At 49.5% G+C, this 17,609-nt stretch overlaps 1 protein-coding gene across 2 annotated transcripts in view; it reads left to right on the forward strand.

The window, feature by feature from the left end:
• Positions 1 to 1,402: 1,402 nt before the first annotated feature.
• XKR6 (XK related 6) overlaps positions 1,403 to 17,609 on the forward strand; it is a 288,902-nt gene continuing 272,695 nt past the window's right edge. The window contains exons 1-2 of one of the 2 annotated variants that reach the window (XM_030447182.1): positions 1,403 to 1,645; positions 1,706 to 2,121. In XM_030447182.1, coding sequence (XP_030303042.1) covers positions 1,403 to 1,645; positions 1,706 to 2,121 — 659 coding nt within the window. Of the gene's footprint in view, positions 2,122 to 17,609 lie in introns of both variants that reach the window. The other variant, XM_030447181.1, reaches the window with a different exon arrangement.

Below are 17,609 nucleotides of genomic sequence, written 5' to 3' on the forward strand. Positions count from 1 at the left end.
GGGTGAAGCAGTGTGCCCTAAAGTGGGGATAAGAAAGGGACAAGCACAGAGGAGGACAGAGAATGGGCAATCCTTGTGTTTAGAAGTGGGAGACAGGAGGACACTGGTGATAAGGTCATTGAGGCCATGTGAGGTCAGGGTGCTGAAATGTGCTTGGAGACTGCTGCTATGGGATGAGATGAGAAGGAACAAGAGCCCCTCTTCCCCAGCACAGCCAGAGGAAGGGAAAAGGCAAATAGAAACCCAGAGGACTGCCTGGAGCTGGTAGGTTCCAGGGAGATGCTGGAGGTGGGAAAAGGGGAACCAGTCTGGCTTGCGGTGGGCTGAGGGCAACCTGTGTGGCAGTGGTTATCTTGGAGCTTGAGGGTGGGCAGGTCACAAGGAGGTGACAGGACTGCAGGAGAGCAACTTGAAAGACAAGACACGGAGCTGATTTGGGGTCAACAGGGAGGGCCCAGATGAGGATGGTCATGGGGATGCCGAGGTCAGCAGAATGGGGCTGGGATAAGAAGCACCATGAATCCTGCGGGTGCTAAGGCAGAGGGGATGGGGAGGAGAGCAATGGGTGCCGGTGCAATCAGAACCGGGTCGAGGGGAGCGGTGCTGCGGGGAGCGCTGGGAGCGCAGGGGCGGCCGGCAGAGAGCAGCAGCGACAGGAGGGCAGGCGGGCACGGGGAGCGATCCCTTGGGGATCTGTCCGGTCCCGCCCCGGCCCGGTGGGACGTGGAGGCTTTGCCCCGCTCACACTTTCCTCCGCTCCGTCGGTCCCGGCTCCACTCGGTCCCTGCCCCACTCGCTCCTTGCCCCACTCGGTCACTGATCCACTTGGTCCCTGCCCCACTCGGTCCTTTCCCCACACGGTCACTACCCCACTCGCTCCTTGCCCCACTCTGTCGCTGCCCCACTCGGTCACTGCCCTACTCGGTCACTGATCCACTCGGTCGTTTCCCCACACGGTCACTGCCCCATTCGGTCCCTCTCCCACTCGGCCCCTCTGCCACTTGCCCCACTTGATCCCTGTCCCACTCTGTCACTGCCCCACTCGGTCCTTGCCCCATTCGGTCCTTCTCCCACTAGGTCCCTCTGCCACTTGCTCCACTTGATCCCTGTCCCATTGGTCGCTGCCCCACTCAGGTGCTGCTCCACTCGGTCCCTCTCCCCCTCGGTCGCTGCTCCACTGGGTCCCTGCCCCACTCGGTCCTTTCCCCACTCCGTCGCTAGGCGGCCCGGTCCGGCCCGGTCCGTCCTGCGCGGGCGCGGAAGCGCCGCCCCCGGAAGCGGCGGGCGGGCAGGCGGGCGGGCGGCGGGTGGGGGGGGTGCCGGGAGCGGGGACGGGGGGGGCAGAGCGAGCGAGCGCGCCCGGCGAAGGGGCCGGAGACGCGGCGGCGGCGGCGGCAGTAAGATGGCGGCCAAGTCGGATGGCGGCGGCGGCGGCGGCTTCGCCCAGCTGCACAACCTGGACGAGGCGGCGGCGGCGGCGGGCGTCTGCGGTGCCGGCGGCGTCGGGGCAGCGGCGGCCGAGGGCGCGGAGGAGCCGGGCGGCAGCAGCTCCTTGCACATCTGCCACTGCTGCAACACGTCGTCGTGCTACTGGGGCTGCCGGAGCGCCTGCCTGCGGAGCCTCTTCGGGCGGGCGGCCGCCGCCGCCGCCGCCGAACCGCTGGCCCCGCGCCCCGCCGCCGAGGGGCCGCCGCGGGCGCCGGAGGGCGTTGAGGGGGGAGAGCGGCCGTGGCTGGACTGCCTGTGGATCGTGCTGGCGCTGCTGGTGCTGCTGGGGGACGTGGGCACGGACCTGTGGCTGGCGCTGCACCACTACGGCCGGCGGGACTACGTCTGGTGCGGCCTGACGTTGGCCTTCGTGCTGCTGCCCTCGGTGCTGGTGCAGATCCTCAGCTTCCGCTGGTTCGTGCAGGACTACACGGGCGGCGGGCTGGGGGCCGTGCAGGGCCTCAGCAGCCGCGGGCCGCCCATGATGGGGGCCGCCGGCCGCCGGGGGGGACCCGCCGGCGGGGTAGGAGGAGCCGCCGGCACCGCCACCCCCGGGGCGCAGCGCCTCTGCAGGATCTCCGTCTGGGTCTGGCAGTCCGTCATCCACCTGCTGCAGATGGGGCAGGTCTGGAGGTAAGAGGGGCGGCCGGGGGTCCCCTCGGCAGCGGGCGGGGAGCGGGGGTGGCCGGCAGCTTGGGCGCCCGACATGGCGGTGGGGTCGGCGCGTCCCTCCGTCCCCGGGCTGAGGTGGGGAGGGCGGGCGGGCGGCGCTGCCTCACGGCTTGAGGAGGTGGGTCAGTGTCTCCTCCTGGTTTGAGGTGGGTGACTGTCCCCTCATGGTTTGAGGTGGGTCACTGTCCCCTCATGGTTTGAGGTGGGTCACTGTCCCCTTGATGAGGTGGGGCAGATGGAGGTCGTTGTCAGCTCGTGGTGTGAGGTGGACGTGGGTCAGTGTCCCCTCGTGGTTTGAGGTGGGTCTGTGTCCCCTCATGGTTTGAGGTGGGTGACTGTCCCCTCATGGTTTGAGGTGGGGCAGATGGAGGTCGTTGTCACCTCGTGGTGTGATGTGGACATGGGTCAGTGTCCCCTCATGGTTTGAGGTGGGGCAGATGGAGGTCGTCAGCTTGTGGTGTGAGGTGGATGTGTGTGACTGTCCCCTCATGCTTTGAGGTGGGTGACTGTCCCCTCGTGGTTTGAGGTGGCTCACTGGCCCCTTGCTGAGGTGGGGCAGATGGAGGTCGTTGTCATCTCGTGGGGTGAGGTGGACATGGGTCAGTGTCCCCTCGTGGTTTGAGGTGGGGCAGATGGGGGTTGCTGTCCGCATGCGATCCAAGGTGGCCATGGGTTACTGGCACCTCTTGGTCTGAGGTGGTTGTGGGTCATGGTTTGAGGTGGCTTGCTGTCCCTTGGCTGTGGTGGCTGGAGGTTGCTCTCAGATGTGTGGTACGAGGTGGCTGTGGGTCAGTGTCACCTCATGGTCCAGGGTGGGTTACTGTCTCCTGGCTGAGGTGGAGCAGATGAGCATCCCAGTTCATGGTTTGAGGTGTTTGGGGGTCACTGTCCCTTGGCTGAGGTGGGGCCAGTGGGGGTCAGTGTCACCTCATGGTCTGAGGTGGGTCATGGTTCCCCAGCTGAGGTGGGGCGGATGGAGTTCGCTGTTATGTTGTGGTTTGAGATGGACGTGGGTCAGTGTCACCTCGTGGTATGAGATGGTCCTGGCCAGTGCAGTATCCCCCATATGAAGAAGGGGAGGAGATTTGGTGATTGCTCCACCTTTGTGTGAGGAGAGACCCAAATGGAGAAGAGATACCCATGGAACGAGCCTGGGGGGCTGCGATGGGAAACGTGGGCTATTGTCACCTCATGATCTCAGGTGGATGTGGGTCAGTGCTCCCCCAGGTGGGGAAGGTCTGAGGGGCCCCCTTATGCTGAGGAGATGTTCAAGGGGAAGAGAAGTTCCCCCCAAATGTGTCTGTGAGCATGAGGTTGGAGGAGAGGGCTTCACTGATCCAAGATCAGGATGTGGATCAGTGCCCCCCATGTGGAGATTTGGGGTGTCCTCTGCTTTACTGAGAACCCCGAAGGGAAGAGACATGCCCCCAAATGAGTGTGTGGGGCTAGGGAGGGGGACAGTGGGGATGCTCTCACCTCAAGTCCTGGAGGGGACATGGGTCACTGCCCCACAGTGGGGTTGGAAGGGGTTCTATCTCTGTGGGGCTGTAGATGGTACCTCAAGAGTTGGGATGGGCTCTTACAGCCCCATAGACATGGGGCAGGACAGGGAGGGGAGGATGACGCTGCTCTCCCTGACATGAGCTGGTGGGGGGGATGCCCCATGGGTGACAGCATGGAGGCAGGCTCAGGGCTGGGGGTGACCCTCACCCCCTTGTCCCACCACTGCCCTTCTGGTGGTGAGGGGAACACCCCCCATAAAGCAGGGGGGGCTGCTCCAGAGATGATCTATGGGATGGCAGATGGCAGACCCCTGGCTTCCAGAGGGTTGGTATCCTCCTGACATGGATCAAACACCCCCTCTCCCTACCCCCCTCATTGGTGAGGAGAGGGTCATCCATCCCCAGAGACCTTTTCTTGTGGAGAAGACCCCACCCCTCACTGAAGGAGAAGGTTTGGGGAGTAGAGGAACACAGCGTGATGCCTCCCTTGTGGCTTTGGGGAAAGAAGAAACCTCCCCAGGGGGAGTGGGGACAACGTTGGGGTTGCCGGTGTGAGACTGAAGGTCAGGAAACCTGGGGATTGTTCTCCTCCAGAAGGAGAAGTCCTGGAATAGAGGAAGTGCTGGGCAGGGAAAGGTCTGTGAATTGCCCTCAGGCTTAAAGGGAATTAAAAAAAAAAAAAAAAAAAAAAAAAAAGCATCTTCTAGAGTGAGCTGGAAATTACATTATCCTCCCCAAAAAGAGATGTGGGAGGAGGCGGGGAGGGATTCTCCGTGTTGAAAGGCTGGAGATGCAAACAGTGCCACAGAGATGTCGGTCTTACAGAGAGGGGTGTTGTAAGGACAACTGGAAAGACCCCGTGTGTCCCAGCGTCCTCTTGAGATGGGACACGGGTGAATCAGATGGAAGGGGTGTGAGGTGTGGGTGATGGAGGGTGGGGGGGAAGCCTCCAGGTTGTGTCATGGGGTGGTGGATGCAACCCTCCACCCCACGGATTGGCTAAACTGTAGGGAAGAGGCTGCAGATGGGGTTGGTTGGGTTTTGTAGCCTTTAAAATAATCTTTAGGGAGAAAACACTGAATTTTTTTGCGGGGGGAGAAGACGGCACGTCCTGGTGAAGCTGTTGGGAAGCCCTGGAGGAGCTCGCTGGAAGGGCTATGGAGGAGCTCGCTGGAAGGGCTAATGTCCCTGCATTGGTGTTCCTCAGCTTCATTAATGGGGCAAAAATAACCTCAGTGGTGGATTTTAGGAATTTTTTCTTGCTGAGGTATGGATGAAGAAAAAGATAAAGGGGAAGTCGGAAAGTGATGATGGAGGGGGAGGTCCTTTCCCCCCCTTTATCTGGGTAGCCGAAGGGGTTAACTCCGCTGCCTAATGAAAGCGGTGAAGAAGTGGCTGGAGTTAAGATGGAGACAGCATGGTTGAGCCTGGGGGAGGGCTTCGTGGGTGGAGGCAGGGGAGGGCCCTGACACCTCTTCTGAGGACACCGGATGAAATGCATCTACACATCAAAGATTTTTAATTTTCCTTCGGGGGTTTCTTTTTTTCTTTGTTTGTTTGTTTTAAAGAAGCCGAGGGGGTGGAGGGGAGGGGATCTGCGTGGGAAGGGTGCGTGAAATGTGTACCTGGGAAATAAGCCCATGGAATCGTGCAGTACAACAGCAAATACATATTTCTTCTGCATCTTCAATGTCATTTGCATGGCGTTCAAAGCGCATTTGTGCTTAAACTTCTGCTTGAGGGGTTTCTTCTTTTTTTTTTTCTTTTTTTTTTCTGGTGGCTGAGGTGTGGGCTGGGGGATGGTGGGAGGGGAACGTCTGCGGGTGGTGATGAATCCGTACGTGACCCTTTCTCCTGCCTTCCCCGCTCCTCCCGAGTGCTGCTCCCATCAGCAAAAGCACTTCTCGATGCAGATGCTCCTCTGGCAAGTTGGATTTTTCCCCTCTTGGAGCCAGGCAAAAATGAAATGATTGTGTGTTAGCCATGATGGGTGAAAACATCTCCCCTGGCATGCTTGAGTGAACAGGTGGGGAGGGGGACACCAGGACAGGACAGAAGGGATGCAGGTGGAGGAAAGGGAGGGGGATTATTTTTTTCCTTTAGTTATGGCTCAAGTTTCCCAGACTTTGTTAATGCAGGGAAAAACATTTGCTTCTGAGGTTGTGCAGGGCTGAGACTGCCAAAAGGGACTGGCAAGGAGCTCTGCAGACTGGATCACGTTAGGTGAAACACAGGAGCTCGCTCTCTCCTGTTGATCCCTAATCCTGCTAGCACAGAGCTCCTTTTATTTTTTTTTTTTTTTAAACCATGCTGAAAAGCATGAAGCTGCCTCCTAGTATCTGACCAGAGCAAGAATAACTTCATGGGATCTGTGGACTCGCCTCCACGAGGGTGTCTTTTTGCATTCCCACTCTGGCTATTACAAACGCCATTAAAATTAATCTTGAAAGGGGTGATGGGACTAATACTGGAAAGTGCTGTTTTAAGCGGCGCTTGCCTGCAGCTAAATCTCTTCGTGCTGGTAAAAGAAGTTTATCTGTGGGGACAGAGGAGGAAGACCTGGGGACGATGTAAGTTCAGTGCATGAAGCACCCAGCCTGGTTTCCTGCGGAATTGTGCGGCTGCATGGAGGGAACCGGGATTGGACCTTAGGTAGAGGCTGTCGGGGCTGGTTGCTCAGCAGCTGGAAGCCAAGTTGTAGAGAATAGAGGGGGCAGGCTGGAGTTGTAGGGAAATCCTTGTCCTGAATGTGTTGGGTAATCCGGGTTTTGGTTTTAGGGGAGGGAATAGGGATTCCTGCTGGGACTTCTCTTCCTAGACGAGAAGAGTCGCCGATATTAAGATGATGAATAAATAACACATTCTGGCAAGAATATAAACGTGTCAGTCTCTTACTTCAGCAAGATTGTCTCTTCATTTTGTCAGGCTTGTGGAAGAAGTATCTTGGGTGGTTTTTTTTAACAGCCTGGGAGGTTTTTTTTCTTCTGCCCTTGGTTGTCCTATTCTGAGAGTGAATCGTGACCAGGCAGGGATGCTGGAGGGGTTCTGTGCAAGTACTGAGGGGGGCTTAAAGATGTTCCCATTCTTTTTTCTGGTTGTTTTTTGTTCAGCTGAGAACCAAAGGCTACGTTAATACTGCCTACCCATGGTAGCTGCTGGAAAGAAAGTATACATACACATTGTAAAAACACTTCTGTGTTTATATATAGATTATATGTGAATATATGTTGTATGTGGATTTATATAAATTTATTTTTAATCTTTGCTTGAAGTAATATAATCAGATGGCATTTTCACTGATAAAGCTCGGGTTTGGTGGTTTTTACTTTTATCAATTTACAATTTGCACCTTTCATTTCAAATCTCATTGATTTTCCTGAAGACTTCAACAATCCAACCAGACTGCCCAAAAAGCAAAAGATGCCAGTTGGGATCTTTTCTGGAATTCTGCTGGCTGTGGAGCTGGTGCACTGTGAGCTGCAGAAGGGCTTTTCATTGAGGAGGGATGTTGCAGCCTTGTGGTTTTGCTGGAAATAGGCTGAAGGCAGGTCAGTCATCAGAGCTTGCCAGGGCTGTTGCTTTTGCTGAAGCCATTCAGCTGTGTAAATTCAAGAGACATCTTTTTGATTTGTACAACTGTCCAAGGTAGGAAAACTTCCACTTGTATGAATGAGAATGAAGAGTTGAAACTTGGGTGGTTGATGTACCTTGCTTTAACCTCTGGTGTAAGTGGGTTAGTGGGTCATGATTGCTGTCCTGGAGCACATGGTTTAGAGGATGAAGTACAACCCTTTGTTTACAACATGCTGCTAAAGGAAACATTATTGGATTCCATTGGATTAACAGTATGTGGAGTTTCAGCTAAACTGAACGCTTAAAATTGCTGTGGGTCTGTCAGTCATGGTAAGTTTCAGGACTTGAATGTAATACATTTGTGAGTTTTGTTTTCAAAACTGATTGAAATATATATTTAGAAGAAAAACATTCAGTAAAAAAACCCAAAACAACCAACCAGAGCAACCCTTTCACTGGTTTGATATTAAAACCACTGTGGGGGTGTGTGTAATTAAAAGAAAAATTCCTAATATTTAGGCAAAGACTTGACATCATGTTTATTAGTGGAACAGACCAAACCTAGGAGTTGTTCATCTTTTGGCATGCCTGGAAGTGGAAGGATGAATCAATGGTTTTAAATGGAATATGTGGTATTTACTGACTATGCAACGTGTGGGTTTAGGCTCTCCTGAAATATTATCCTCTGGGATGAACTGTGAGTTAGATGCATGATACTTCAGAGAGTTCACATCTCCAGGCAGCTCCAACTCTTGAGCTATCTGCCCAAGTCCCTTGAAACTGGAGACATCTGCTTGTCAACTTAGAGGTGAACAAGAAGCTGCTGCCCTAATACTGCCTCGTTGTCTTCATTTGGGATGTTCAGCTCTCTAGAGCCTTTCTGGGAATTTACTGCCTTGGCACACTGGAATATTTTTTTCAGCAGTTTCTGGTTAGCTTGTCTGGCAGCTAAGTTTTTCCCTTTAGCCAAGTTTTAACAGCTTGCTTTTATAGTATGGAGTTTTGTCAGCTTTTGACAAGTTGGCAGAGGGAAGACATTCTGGGATAGATGATGAATATGTTCTCCCTAGAAAATCTGGGGTGTAACTTTAATTTTTCCAGCGTGGTGGGTTCTCCCTTCCAAAAATCTTTACCCATTCTTCTTCCATTTCTGAGCCTTTTCTACAGGATCTAAAAAAGTACCCAGGCTGTGGGTGGAGAGGTCCAAAAGATGGTGAGCCTGAAATGGGAGGCAAATAGGTTGTGTGTGAGAAAACAGTAATCATGGTAATAAAGATGGAAAAAGGCTTCATCACTTGAGTAGGGTCTTTCCATTGGGTGAAGGGTGGTGAGGAGGCTCTGTGTCTTGTTGAGTGGTACCCACTAGAGGGGGTCAAACCACAGATGTTGAAGCTGATCTGCTCTGCCAGCCTTGGGAGGGCAGAGTTTTCACCAAACCTTTTTTTTGGGGAGAGATAATGCATTGCCTTCACCTGGTAGGAACTCGCCTTGCCATGCAATTTGGTGTTTCTGCAGCAACAGCAAGGCTTGGGTATGTGGGTGTGGGGGGTTTGGAGGAGAATCTGGAGTTTGATGTCCTCTTGGATGTGGAGATGCTGTTGAGGAACACCCTTGTGGTCATGATGTGACCTGTAGGTAAGGTGGTCAGTGACATCAAGACCTCTCCTCCATATTATGTAGAAGGGAGGAAAGGGAAGGAGAAATGCTTTGGTAACCTGACTTTGGTTTTATGGAAACCAACAGAAAGTTTCCATGGTTTCAGGGTTAGGACACTAGTGCTAGGTATTTTGGAGAGACCATCTCCAGGAATCCAGAAACTACAAGGGAAGACAGATGGCTTGAAGTTGGGTTGCAAGGCCACTTTCCTGAGTGCTGCTGCCTGCATGGGCTCTTCCCAGAACATCCCTTTTCAGTTGCTCAGGCTTCATGCTGAACTTCAGGAAAGATAGTCATGGTTGGTTTTTTTTTTCCTTTTCCTTTTTTCCAGGTGCTTTGTCTCTTATGCCAGTGGTAACCTGAAAGTGCCTTTCCTGGTGGAGGACAGGAAGGGTGCCAAGGGAAGGAAGAGAGGTGGCTCACTTTTTTTTCATGTTAAAATTATAAGCTCTCAATTTTCCACCTTTTCTAGACACTTCCATTTTGCTTTCAGCTGCTTTATTCCTTGCAGTGGTTCTCCTCTCAGGACAAATGTATGTTATTCAGGGAGCATTTCCTTTAATGAAAAGGATGGAGGTAGAACTGATGATGATAAAGCATCTCTTTGGAGGAGAGCTGCTTTTGCTGTCTTGAGACTGCAGGGAACAGAAACTGGATGTCAAATGTGTAGTTTTCCTTGGGGAATGAAGGTGAGCTTGTGGAGAAGCCTGGATCTTTCCCAGAACTTCTACTTTCATTTTGTTTTATTTCCCTTGAATCCTGATGATTTTTGGCACCTCACTGCCATGAAAATCCATGGTAGTATAAGCCAGTGTTTTAACATCTAAAAGCTTTTAGGCAGGAGGAACTATGAATCAGAGTAATGCTTTGCTATAGCTAGAGATAAAATTAAATTGTAATTAAAGGTGTAAGCACATGTGCCAAATATTGTCACTTCATTGACCTGCCTTCCTCTCACGTTGCTGGGATCCAGACTGGTGCCCTAGTCTGCTGTGACTGCTTGAGGGCACTTTTCCAAACTGGATCCCAAGAAAACGGGAAAAGCACTTAAAGCACCTTCCTGGGGAGAAGAAGGATCTTTAGAAAGTCTTGAAACCAAGCAGCAGTCTGGCAGTCGGAGGAACAGCTTGTGTTGCTAACCCTGTGGAGCAGAGCAGAACAGCACAGCCTCTGCAGGGCAGACCAACAGGCACGTCCCATGTCCTTGGAGACCCCTGGAGCCCACAGTGTCAAGGATGCTCTGATGAACTCCTGGCTTGTGGGATTGAGCACTTGGCTGTGTCCTAGGATAGCTGGTAGCAGCCCACTGCAGCTCCCCATGGCTGGATTGTTATTTTTATATTTTTTTCCCTTCACTCTGGGAATTTGTATTGCTTACAGAATCACAGAAGGTTAAGGGTTGGAAAGGACCTCTGAAGATCATCGAGTCCAACTGCAGAGCAGGGTCACCTCCAGGAGGTCACACAGAACACATCCAGGTGGGCTTTGAATGTCTCCAGAGAAGGAGACTCCACAGCCTCCCTGGGGAGCCTGGGCCAGGGCTCCCTCACCCTCACAGTAAAAAAGTTTTCCCTTACATTTGTGTGGAGCCTCCTATGCTCCAGCTTGTACCCATTGCCCCTTGTCCTGTCATTGGACATCACAGAGAAGATCCTGGCTGCATCCTCCTGACACTCACCCTTTACATATTTATAAACATTAATGAGCTCACCCCTCATTCTCTTGTTCAAGCTGCAGAGCCCCAGCTCCCTGAGCCTTTCCTCTTCAAGGAGATGTTCCTCTCCTCTCATCATCCTTGAGCCTCTCCCACCCTGTATTCCCAATTTCAACCTGCTTTTCATTCTGTGTATCTCCTAGAGCACAGTAGCCACCTTTGTATTGCTCAGGAAGTCTCAGGAGCTGCTGTTTGTTTGCCCTTGGGTAAATCTGACCCATGGACTGAGCAGTCCATTTAAAGCACACACGTGCTTGGGCGGCACCTGTCGGTGTCTGCTTGTGTTATTTCAGTATAAATGGGTGAGTTATTCCTCCCATCCTGTCTCAAAGCTCTTGCTGAACTAGCAGCCCTGTTAGAGATCTTGTCCAAAAGACAGGAAAAGAAAGAAATCGAGTGAAAGGTAATCTTAAAATGTGTCCCCAAAAGTAGAACAGGACCTGGAGACTGTGCTTCTCCTCAGGTCTCCTTTCTTCTGAGAAAGCTCAGGTTCACCTATGAAATATTCACCGTCTGTCCTTAAGTGACTTCAGCTGCATGAAAGATCTTTTTGCAGATTTGGCAGCTTTGCTGAAACCTCCTGTGTTCAGGCCCAGGGCCTTTATCACGAGGACCTCTTCTTCTTCTGCTCCATTCTGCCTTCTCAGTTGCATGTTAGGACACTTCAGTTTCCCTGCTGCCAAAGATGTTGAGGATTTTTGCATCCCAAATAAATACTCAGTAGGCTGTTGGGTTGTAATCACCTTTCCCACCTTTCCAGGTTGTTTTGATGCAGGAAAAATTCACTGTAAACCCCCCACCAATTTGGCAGAACTCATTAAAAACTCTTCAGGAGCCACGATGCAGAAGGCTCTGGCATCTGGAGTTGCCTTTATCACCTTTCTAATTAAACCTGAGGAAAAATTAAATCAAACCCAAGCCACTGAGATGGGTGGTTGGCTGCTGGAGCTTCCTTCAGCTCCAGGGTCTCACTTGGTGGGGTTTTTTTTGGGGCAGCAATGGAGCAGCTTCTGCTTCCAGAATGGATTTCACAGCTCTCTGAAAAAAAAAAGGAGCAATGGGTTCCTTCATCCTTTCAGTGGGGTGGATCAGGCTTGTCTGTTAAAGTCAGGAGGATGACAACCATCTCCTTGAGTTTGCAGAGAATCCCAGTGTCTGGGAAAAATCACCATTTCCCTGGTTTTTATTGTGAAAGAACAGTTTAACTCTTGGTTAAACACCCCCCCCCCCCCCAGGCAGTCCTGGATGACAGGGCTGGCAGCAATGTGTTGTCTGATGTACCCAACACAGAAGACAGCAGTAAAGCACCAGGAGTGATTTTGAGTTTGGGATTGGAATTCATCCCAGTTATGTCTAAGCCACTGAAAAAAAAAGAGCAACGGAGGCCGATGTTGTTGAAGTAAAAATTGTAAAGAGTGGCATAAGCAGAAGGCATTTAAATAATGTAAACAGTCTGGCATGGGAGGAAGGATGGGAGGCATTCCAGAAACAAAGGGAAAAGAGTTTTAAAATGTGGCTACAAATATAGCAACTCTTGAATTCCAGAGATTATCTCAATTAGTGCTTTTTCAATATATCTTTACAACAGAATTGTAGGAGTTCACAAAAGATAATAGAGGCTATGAGATACTGAGAAGTGATATTAATTTGTTTAATTAAAAGGATGAAGGGCTCCCTAAAATAAGATTCACTTATCTTCTGTCTCAGGGAAGAACGAGGTTATATTGAGCAAACTGTGGCTTGTAGCAGTGTAGTGGTGGAGAAAATGTGGTGAGAACCAGGGCTGGGATTAAGATCCTCACCCTCCATCCTCAGTGGTTGCTTCTTTCAGTAGCCAATCCCTTCTCCTGGGATTACTGTGCTGTTAGAGCAAGGTGCTAGGAGTTTACATTTCCAAGAGGATTTTGTTTGATGTTTGGGGAGCCGAAATCAGACATTTTCCTGCAGTGAAATAAAAAAGAAAATAAAAAAATTCAGACAGCAGAGCTTTCAGGTGCAGGCAAACACTGTAACCAGGGATGTGCATGTGTGGAGTTGTGCCTCCAGGTACTTGATGTCCTCTTGGCCTCTGGAGGGCTCAGAATTTATGTCCAGCCTCAGCTCTAGGGGTACATCCCTTGGTGTGGAGGAGAAGCTTGCAATCCTATCCAGCAATACTTTAAGAAGTATAGGGGGAGACAATAAGGTCCAGAGAGGAGAGAAGACCCTCATGCAGATCTAAATTAAATTAAACACCCCCTCCCCAGATGTATATTAAGATGTTAAGTAGCACTAAGCTCTGTATCCCAGCTCAGCAATATTTCGAGGCACTTTATTGCTTTAATGGAGGGATAAAATAGAACCTGCAATTATAGTAATTTTTTCTAATTGAATATTTTGCTTTATTCTTTCCCTTTCAAAGCATGACTGTAAGTACTAGCCTTCATAAAGCTTTGGAAATATTTATACTTCCCCTTTCTGGCAATGGGTGTAAATACATTTTTTCTTGGGCAGCTATTTCAGTCTGTCGTGGCTGGGGAGCAGAACAGCTCTGGGAAGTGGTGGGCAAGAAACATTACTCTGCTCTTTTTAACCATCTTGTCACTCTCACTGGGAAAGAGGAGTTTTCCCATCTGGTGGAGAAGGGAATGCAGGCTCAGGGATTTAATCCTTGCAGTCACCATACGTGGGCTTGATGTGGTTTTTGTCAGATGTCTTTTTAATGAATTTATTGCTCACACAGGGCCAGTCCTTGGCAGCTGCAGCCAGTCTGTTATCCCCAGGGCATGTTGTCTGAGGGCAGAGGAGATCCTTGTGTTCTGCCACTTGGGCTCAGATTGGAAAGGTGGATAAGAAAAAGCACTTTGCAGGGCTTTTTGTGAACAGCAATAGGTGAAGGGCAAGGTCTTCTCCCAGTGCTGTTTGAGACTGACTGGGGAGTGGTGCTGGCAAATAGGGATGGGGGGGTTAAGCCTGAATTGGGTGTCATCAGAGAGTCATAGATCATAGAATGGTTTGGGTTGGAAGGGACCTTAAAGCTCATCTAATTCCTACCCCCTGCATGGACAGGGACACCTCCCACAGCCCAGGGTGCTCCAAGCCCCATCCAACCTGGGCTGAGACACTGCCAGGGATGGGGCAGCCACAGCTTCTCTGGGAAACCTGGGCCAGGGGCTCAGCACCCTCTCAGGAAAGAATTTTTTCCTAATGTCCAACCTAAATCTCCCCTCACTGTTGACCGAGTTTTTTTTTGAAGTAGCCACTTTGAGTGACACAAAATGTGTCACTTCTCAAACATGAAGTTCCTACTTCCATCTCAAGCCCCAAGCAGGCAGAAAAATGCAGATAAATAGTTGCATTGTGCATCCCCTGTGCTGAATCTCTGGTTTGCAGAGGGAGATTTTCTGATATTTTCTGATATTTTCTGATTTTCTCCATGTGTACACCCACCATGGGATGCTGTCAGGTTTCCAGTCTTGCAACAGCTGTCTTCCCCTCTAAAGGGGACTTTTGATCCAATAAACTGCTTATCTGGTGTCGATGTCCTTTCATCTCACATGGGTGGTGTGTGATGGCTGATTGAAGGCACAATATTGTGATTCATTTATGAATATTAATTAGGAGGGGAAATAATTTGGAGCAGCGTGCACCGACGATTCCCAAAGCCCTGAATGGTTTGGGAGGTTTATATTCCATGGGTCACTTTGGTATTATTGCTTCAGGGTGAAATCCAGGTGAGCAGTGGAGAAAAGAGAAGGATCTGGGCATGTCCATGTAGCTGAGACCCAAAGGCTCATGTCCCTGTGAACCCACTTAGCTCAGATGCTGAGAGGGGAGGATGTGGTTCATTGCTCCCACAGCTTTCTTCAGCATGCTTTGCTCTGCAGTGAGGACCTGGTGGGGTTAAGCTGGGACCATCCTGGGAGAGCAAAAGAGGCAGAGAGCCAGAACCATGCACTTCTGGGCTCACCCATCCTCACCTGGACTTCATTTGGGCACCCAGTGTTTCTTTCCAAGTAAGCTGAGTGATGTGCTGATTTACTTCATAACTCCCAGGAGCCTTTAGTGGTTGAAAAATGGCTTGATTGTTCCATTCCCTTCAAATCTGGGTGTTGGGAAGAGTCATCTCCTGCAGGCCCCTTCCTCTTGGAGCCTGAGGGTGTTCCTGGGGTGCCAGGATGTGTCACACACACTCAGTGTCACCGGTGTGCAGGTGGTGGCACTTGCTTGAAGAGGGACCTGGTGGCTGCCAGAGGGCAATCACAGAATCATCTGGGTTGGAAAGGAGCTCTGAGATCACCAAATCCAACCCTTGATCCACTCCCCCCGTGGTTCCCAGCCCATGGCACTGAGTGCCACATCCAGTCTCTTCTTAAAAACCTCCAGGGATGGAGAATCCACCCCCTCCCTGGGCAGATCCAGATCAGCTTGACCTGGAGTTTGGATTTGGTGTCTGCTTGGTTCCCAGCGTGGTTGGGTTCAGTCTTTGAACCAGCACAAGCTTTGCTTTTCAGCTGGGAGCTTCAGATCTGGGATAATGAAACATCAAAGTAAACTGTTGTGGGTAAAGCAAAATCAGGACACTCGGCAGGACTTCAGGGAGTAATAAATTTGTTCTATATTTAATCTCATATTTATGGCAGCGTCAGGATGAGACCACTTCATTTTACTACTTTAACTGTGTCTAAGAATAAACTGAATACTTGAAATATTGAGAAAGTGGCTAATACCTGGTGGAAGTTGATGGGATCCAGCTTTAATAGTTATTGATTGGCTTCTAAAAGCTCCCAGTAATATCACATCTTAGCTCCTGTATGTTGGGAGTTAAAAACCTATCAGTTGTTATCATTAGAAGTAATTGTGGATTTTCAACTTAATCATCCTTCAGTAGAGGGACTTCAGGTGTCATGTACAATTTTGCAAAAAAAAAAAAATGATGGTTGATGGGCTACAGTTTTCTTTGTGAGAAAACCTTGGCATCCCAAAGTCCAAATGATTTAAACAATTCCTCAGCTGCTTTCAAATCTCTGTGGCTTCCCTGATGGGGATGCAAACACCAATTTGAAATCTGCTGGTCAAATAATGAACACAGGAGACAAATGAACCCTGTAGGGAGGCTCTTACTGCTTGGTCCTTTCTGATACCTCCCTATGTCTCAGAATGTCCAGGAGAGTCTGCAGGGGTGGGCTGAAAAACCCCACATGTTCTCATAAGAGAAACCTGAAGCAAAGGGAATATTTTCCTTCCTGAAATCCAGGAGAGCAAAAACTAAGATTAAACACTGCTTTTTAGCAGTAAAACTCTGCTGGGGTAAGCTAGCATTTACCTGAGCAATCCATCAGTATGCTTCAGAACACATTCATTGATGCTTTATTACCATTTGTGCATAGTCCTTTTTAATTTTTTCCAGTCTTTGTTTTATTGCTCTGCACTTTAGTAATGCCATTTATAAAAACACTGTTTGTTTTGTTTATTTTTTTTCCACTGGTATGGCTTGTTTCACAATTAAAGCTTTGTTAAAGTCTCATTATTTTTCCTTGTGATCAAGCTCTGCCTGTGGACTGAACCACAGGATTTTCTGTTTGAACACACAGATCTCACCGTAATTCCCTGCTGCTCCTTTAGCCAGGAACCAGCTTTTTGTGGGCTCCTGAGAAGTGACCAATTTTTTAACAGTGAGTGCACATTATTTCCATCCCTTATATTTTTCTGGTTGGTATTTAACTGTGTTCTCAGAGACAAAAGAAGCTCCTACAGCTACAGAACTGCAGCAGGGAGTTTGAATGCAAGGCTTTAAGTTGAATTTCTGATGCTTCTCTGACTTCTCTGCCTGTAACTGGGTTATTTGCTCCTTTTTTTCAGTGGATTAGGGGATTTGTAAACCAGCACTCCTCACAGAGGTGTCCAAAAATACTGGGAAGGTCACATCTCTTGTTGGCTCTTACGGTGCTGAAAGTGCATTTTGGGGGGAATGGAGAGAAAAGATGAAATTGTACTGTTTTTATGGAACTGCTTAAGTATTTCACATAGGAACTGATGAATGAAGGTACTCCTTAGTCAGGAGCATCAGGAAATTGAATTCCTTAGTTTCCCACATGGAATATTGGGAAAGCTGTTGATTCCTCGTGACTGCTGGAAGAACTGAGTTGTAATCAGTGCAAAGCTCCTGGTGGGGATGCAGTGCTGAGTTAGTGTGTGCTGCTCTGACTCCTCATGAAGTGTGAAGTGACTCCTCATAAAGGACCACAGCCCTCTACCACCATTCTTACTCTTCCCTCTTTAAGACTTAAAATGCATGTGGATATTTTTCCTAACATGGATCCTTAGGTTCTTGCCTCGGTAGCATTTTCTGCCGTGTGTGGTATTAATTGGTTATATGAATTAACTGAATACTGAACTTCATTAGGCTGCCATTATCATTGTCTTTGTGTTCTTCCTGTCCTAAATCCTTAGTGAGAACATCTGTTAGTCACTCGAAATAGAAGTCTGCATTCTTAAAAGCAGTTTCCCTGTGATTTTTACTGATCAGGCTTAAAGAGCAGTCACCTTTAAAGAAATTTATTTTTCTTCCAATCCCCTTTTCAAGAGGAAACCTTCCAGTAAGACACTAAATCTGTGTTAACTGCAGGTTTGTGTTCATGTTTGTGCAACAGGCACAGTTCTGCAATATCTGTCAAGAGCCCCAAGATGGGCATTGTCCTTCTCCTTTGGCATTGTCCATCTTCTGCTTTCTGTTTTTTACCCATTTTCCTTCAGTAGGAGGTTATTCAGCATTTGGCTTGGAAAGGGATTGCTGTTTTCTTCAGCAATACTGCTAAGGTAGGTAAAAGTGGTTTTTATTTTGAGTTTTAACTGTTCCCAAACCTGGGGTTTCTGTGTAATCAGTGCATTGAATTGCTGTGGTCCTCTGTTTGCTTTTTACCAAATATCTCCAGGGTTGGGCCACTTGCTGTATTTATGAAACTGAGTGACAGAAACCAGTGAACAGCAACATTTTAATTTAATTTTTTATTTAATTTTAAAAT

Source organism: Calypte anna, chromosome 3, assembly GCF_003957555.1.
Source record: "Calypte anna isolate BGI_N300 chromosome 3, bCalAnn1_v1.p, whole genome shotgun sequence".
Lineage (NCBI taxonomy): Eukaryota > Metazoa > Chordata > Aves > Apodiformes > Trochilidae > Calypte > Calypte anna.